Raw genomic sequence first — 5,973 nt, 5'->3', positions numbered from 1 at the left:
CCTTGGGCTATAAATAAAAGCAACAAGCAGGATCGCTCAAACCCTAAACAAAAGCGGAAGATACGAGAAGAAAACCAAATATATACATTTATAATTAAAACATACATATACATTAGGCCGGGTCGATTTGTGGGGAGGCAAAAAAATCGCCCATTGCTCTATGAAAATCATATTCTAGGGATCAATATAAGATACTTTGCCGAAGGAACCATACCTCTGAAACGAATTTTGATGTCCCCCAATTTGGGTCGAACTTTTGGGTAGGGGCAAATTTTGAAAAATCCCCCTTTGACCCATTTAGAGTGCTCCAATCGAGTCCAAACGTATGACCGACCCCCATTAACTTTGGACGGCCGATCCACCCATGCCAGTGGCACACCCCCTGGAACTCCCCTGGGGGGTTCCCCATACATTCATTTCAAAAAATCGCCATTTTTGGTGATTTACACGAAAAAATCAGCTAAATGGCTATGTTTTTTCTCTTAAGAAATTTATTTAGTCAGAACATATGTAAATGAAAAAAAATTAATTTAAGTGAGTTATAGAAAAGAAATTTAAAAAATTATTGTTTGAAGTCTTTTTTACTTTCAAGTCTGGGCAATTTCGCACGGCTCTCTAATGTCGTCGCCTTAGCAGCCTCTACATTTTCCGGTATAACCCGTTTGGAAACGCTAGCTAGCAATTGAACATGTCGTTCCGTTCCTTGTATGTGTGATGGAATTTTTGGATCATTAAACGGTGGATCATCTTGATTTAAATATTCTTTTAATGCATCGTACGGAATGCTTCGCGTGAATGGTGGTTCAAATACGATATTTATATCATTCAAATTGATCATTTCCGTATAACTTGTGCAATTAAAGTTTATATCTGTTTTTTTTATAAACTCTAAGCTCCATTGGCTCGTCAACATCGGTTCGATAGCGTAGAATTTTCTTGATGGCATAGTCGCGCTTTTCTTTCCTATCATCAAACAACATTGATAACAAGATATTTTCCGAATGCGCATAATATGAATTATATTTAATTACTTGATTGACAATTTTGCGTAAGCGAGGTTCTAGAAATCGTGACCTACCGATGAACTTGAAAAATAATGCACTGCCGTACACGACAGAGCTGTAATACTTAATATTAAAGTACATTGGCACATAACATTTAATTATAAATTCAACCAGAATTCTTAAATTTGCATCTGGATTTTCCGTTGTCACATATAATCGCAATAATCTAGCGGCCTTGGTGAGCCACCGAGAATGTACAATTTTCCCTGGTTTGATATTAGCCAGATCCACCGGAACCACGCCGCTAGAAATTGCATGGGCCATGTCGTATAAGTACTTCGAATCGGTGGAAAATTCTTTTTTTTCTGAAGCAGGGGGCATATTTTGCAACTCAATTTTCTGGAAGCCGTCCACCACCTAAAAATATATAATAATAAAAAAATTAAAAATGGTTGACAATTATAATAAATGAGTGATAGCAATAACTTACCGGAAGAGTTTCACAAGTTTCCATTTGACGGCTCAGTTTTCCGGTTGCCGATCTTTGTCCAGTGCTGGTTGATTTATCCAAAGCTTCAAACAAATGCCGAAACGGAAGTTCGTTGAAGTGTAGAAGGCAAACAAACCAATGCAATGGTCTTTTTAACAGCAATTCGAATCGTCGTATAATTCCACCGTGTGGGCCAGTGTTTGTTGGCTCAGTTTCCATCATAAATGCATTCATTGTTAGTCTTCTGTGATTATGTTGATCGTGCATGAACTCTTTGAGGCGTTCGGGAACCCAGCCGCATGCACATGGAGCTGCCTTCAAATCGCATTTATTACATGTTCCAATGTAAAAATTGTTTCCAGAGATTTTACATACTCTGTAAATTGTTGGGTGTTGTTTCTTCTCTTGATTTGCTCTTGATACTTGTCAAGCAATTTATTCAATTTATTACATACACTTTTTTTCAGCATTATTTCCATACCAAGTTTTTCCCAAATTCCAATCAACTTATCTTGTACTTCAATAGTGAATGATTTATGGGAAACTTTTTTTGTTCTGTTTTAGCACGTTCGCTTAAGTAAAAATAATATCTCAAGATATCCAGATGGGTTGGTAAATTAAGATCAGTCAAATCAGTAGACACACCAAAAACAGTAACATCATGCTTGGGTATATGACTCATTGGGTTTTCGATAGTTGTTGATGTAGTTGCTTCATCTTGCGGTGTAGAGGATGGTGGATTCATTGTAAACTTTTTGAGGTAATAAGAATGAAATGGTAATTGTAAAGTAAGACGCGTAGGGTTTCGGTTGTTAAATAGAACTCAGCTCTGAGTGCCCAGAGCTCCTTTATTCATAGCATTCCTTATCTTAATTAATGTATGCACCACATGCTGAGTGCATACACACATCTTAACACTAATCTACTGTACATACCGACAGTATGTACACATATATTAAGCATAAGTGTTTTCAAGGGCAAACACAATTGTCTATTGTTAGTTTAAGATCATCACTTAAATTAATTTTTTTCATTTACATATGTTCTGACTAAATAAATTTCTTAAGAGAAAAAATAGATATTATTATAAATAAATAAATAAAAATGAAGAAAAAACATAGCCATTTAGCTGATTTTTTCATGTTAAGGCCAAAAATGGTGATTTTTTGAAATGATTGTATGGGGAACCCCCCAGGGGAGTTCCAGGGGGTGTGCCACTGGCATGGGTGGATCGGCCGTCCAAAGTTAATGGGGGTCGGTCATACGTTTGGACTCGATTGGAGCACTCTAAATGGGTCAAAGGGGGATTTTTCAAAATTTGCCCCTACCCAAAAGTTCGACCCAAATTGGGGGACATCAAAATTCGTTTCAGAGGTATGGTTCCTTCGGCAAAGTATCTTATATTGATCCCTAGAATATGATTTTCATAGAGCAATGGGCGATTTTTTTGCCTCCCCACAAATCGACCCGGCCTAATGTATATGTATGTTTTAATTATAAATGTATATTTGGTTTTCTTCTCGTATCTTCCGCTTTTGTTTAGGGTTTGAGCGATCCTGCTTGTTGCTTTTATTTATAGCCCAAGGAGTATCGCAAGAATTATCGCAAGTTATACTTGACTTAGGAAATTTTTTGTTATTTTTTTTTTTAAATTATAATGGGGTGTCTAATGACACAAGCTAAGCAAAAGGCGGGTACTGTACTTTTAGCAGTTTTAATTTTTTTTTTTGTAAATATACATACATACATATATCAAACTGTTAAGAACAGTTAACGGTGTCCCGAAATACCGTCAAAACTGTAACTTAACATACATACATACACATATATGTGCATAAAAATGGAGTTTATATATTTTTATATATCAAATTATATGTGGAACGGACTCACTTTGTTTTCCGCCAAGGGTTCAGGGTCATTGTACCTATACCTTTTTTACTTATTTTATTTCCTTTTCCTCTTATGTATGTACATATGTCCAGCGCTGTCCCTGTTGATTTGCTGTCTTTCTCTTAGTTGATTGTTGGTGTAGTCTCCCGTGCCTATTTATGTTAATTGTGATTGCTGTATATGTTATCGCCTGTTTGCTATTTGAGTTTTAATGTTTGTATGTTTGTTGAACTTTGTAATTATGGCGCGCCCGTTTTTGATGTTAGTAGGGTTTGGTTTAGTTGTTTTGGTTTTTAGTTTATTTCGCGTCCGTTTTTGATTTTTGGTTTTATGTTTGTTAAGCTTTGTTGTATTAATACCGCGCCCGTTTTGATGTTAGTAGGGTTTTTGTTGTTTTTTCGCTCACTTAATGTTTCTTTACACGTCACTTTCTAATTTTTTTATATTTCAATTTCTTTTATGTACTTATATTTTCACCTCACTTTCTGTTTTCAGTGATTCTGGGATTTGTTTCTTTTTTTTCACTGTAACTTTGTTCTTTAATTTGTTCACTTTAACTTTGTTCAATTTATATTTAATTTTTGTTGCTTAGGTGCCTTTCGGAAAGGCTCAAAGGACCATTTAGTAACGTATGTCACTAGTACACTTACTTGTTATAGTATACTTATGAGATGGGAAATAAAACGCACTGATTTCCACACACTTTATAAAATATTTATTTCATTGTAATATTTCACAATATGATTTGATTTTATGGTAGACAACACGGTGTACATAACGAAAGTCCAATGTTGGACACTGTTGGCGAGCTCGGTGCTTCACGTCACTTGGCGGGTTTAATAAAAAATAAATTGCGGTGATGATTGCCGTTAAAAAATGAAAAAAAAACTGAATATCGCGGATGACTGTCTTGCTTCACGGATGAAAACGGTAAGAGACCGATCCCGGTCGGATCAATGCCTTTTGAAAGTTTGGGTGGTGAATAGTTGCTGATTACGAGTCGTCTCGTTGGTAATCGTGTGGTTGTTGTATCGTAGTGTTGTAGTAATGAGCGCTGTTAAGTACTGTGTTTGATGCGTGTGTGTGTAGTGGTGTATGCTGTGAACGGTTGTGTGATGTGGTATGTTGCAGAACGTTCATAGCTCATGTGAACATCCCGGCCAATCTAGGCGAGTTAATCGTCTAGCAGCCTCTGCAGCTGTTGCAGTGTGCTTAGTACAGCGCTCAACCCTGGCGATGAGCGTGGCGTGGCGGAGATGGCCGTGAACGCATTGTGGTTGATTGGCTGCTTCGTCGTCGCCGGATAGAATCACTGCGTGGTCTGGTACGGGTGTTGGTGCGATTTTCCGAAGTATTGGCTCGGCGGGGAAATCGATAAAATAGAGTGTGATGCGGCCTCTGACAATATTGACAGGCGCCGTCGGCCCAGCACTCTATGGTGACGTGGTCATCTGCCAGGCAGGTCATGCAATGCCCGTGGGCTCTTGCAACCTGTTGACGTTGAGCGGGCTTCATGCTCTTAAAAATGGTTCATCGTTTGAGGGCGTGTGGGCGATGGCAAAGGTTGCAACATGAAGGCCCCTGTGGCTCCAATAGCTGCTCTTCTCTCATCTCCCTGATTGCTGCGGGGATGACGGTGGGCGCACAAAAGTGGTCCTTGGGTGCAATGGGTGCAGCCGACGCTGGTGCAGCGATTTCGGACCTTACGGTGTTGGTGGTTTGGGTCTCCTCTACGTCCATTTCTATGGGAATATAAAATTGCATTAAATTGATTTTATTTAAGTATAATGTTAGAATGTAGTTGTTGTAGCTACATATCTATACCTATATGTGACCTGGTCTACGGAAAGGGGGCTTAGGTGTCAAAAAATCAATTTTCACTTTTTAGTTGATTCGGATGTTGTTTATTTTTAACAGCTGTTTCCCAGAAAACTAGTTTTCGCACGTTAGCTCCCTTTTCGTAGACCAGGTCACGTATATGTATAATTGGTTGATCTTCAACGCGCTTGTATGAGTTTATTTTTATATACGGATTTTAAAGCGGGTTAATTTCGAATTAGCGGAACTGATTTATTATTTTTTTCGATTAATTTAGCGAGTTATTTTGCGGTTTTGGTTGAAGTTGTTCTTCGCTGTTTGGAAGAAAACACAGTTTAGTGACTGGTCGAGTTAATATGCCGGTTTGTGTTCGAACATCGACTACTCTTATGTGACCATCTGACCCTCGATGAACCTTTTCAATGCGGCCTAGCCGTCATTCTGTTGGAGGAAGGCATTCGTCCTGTATGATGACGCATTCTCCTGCATTGGCTTCCTTCTGGGCCGTTTTCCATCGATATCTCTTATGAAGATCCTTGAGATAGTCTTCCTTCCATCTGTGGCTGAATTCGTGATGGAGAATCGTGATTTTATCCCATCGATTTATTAAAGTGAGTGAGTCTCCTTCTGCCTTAGGTATGGCGAGAAGAGGAGCTTCTCTGAGGAAATGACCTGGTGTGAGAGCTGTGGGAGGGATTTTGCGAGAGGGGTGATATGGGTCTTGAATTTAACACGGCTTCGATACGAGTAAGTAGTGTAGTAAACTCCTCA

The 5,973-nt window shown here is 38.6% G+C and overlaps 1 protein-coding gene across 1 annotated transcript; it reads right to left on the bottom strand.

The window, feature by feature from the left end:
- Window positions 1-504: 504 nt before the first annotated feature.
- On the bottom strand, window positions 505-1,804 carry LOC126764142 (uncharacterized). The gene is made up of 2 exons (XM_050481942.1): window positions 1,495-1,804; window positions 505-1,421 (listed from the first exon to the last, which is right to left on the bottom strand). Exons 1-2 carry the CDS (start codon window positions 1,759-1,761, stop codon window positions 858-860), a joined length of 831 nt encoding a protein of 276 aa, XP_050337899.1. The 5' UTR covers window positions 1,762-1,804; the 3' UTR covers window positions 505-857.
- Window positions 1,805-5,973: the final 4,169 nt, after the last annotated feature.

Source organism: Bactrocera neohumeralis, unplaced genomic scaffold (assembly GCF_024586455.1).
Source record: "Bactrocera neohumeralis isolate Rockhampton unplaced genomic scaffold, APGP_CSIRO_Bneo_wtdbg2-racon-allhic-juicebox.fasta_v2 cluster09, whole genome shotgun sequence".
NCBI lineage: Eukaryota > Metazoa > Arthropoda > Insecta > Diptera > Tephritidae > Bactrocera > Bactrocera neohumeralis.
The sequence above is the reverse complement of the archived record's forward strand: the minus strand, read 5'-3'. Positions and strand labels throughout refer to the sequence as shown.

Coding starts and splice junctions, on each gene's coding strand:
- LOC126764142 (XM_050481942.1), bottom strand. CDS start 1,761: ATGCACGATCAACATAATCACAGAAGACTAACAATGAATGCATTTATG. Junction 1,422..1,494: donor AAACTTGTGAAACTCTTCCG/GTAAGTTATTGC, acceptor ATATATTTTTAG/GTGGTGGACGGCTTCCAGAA.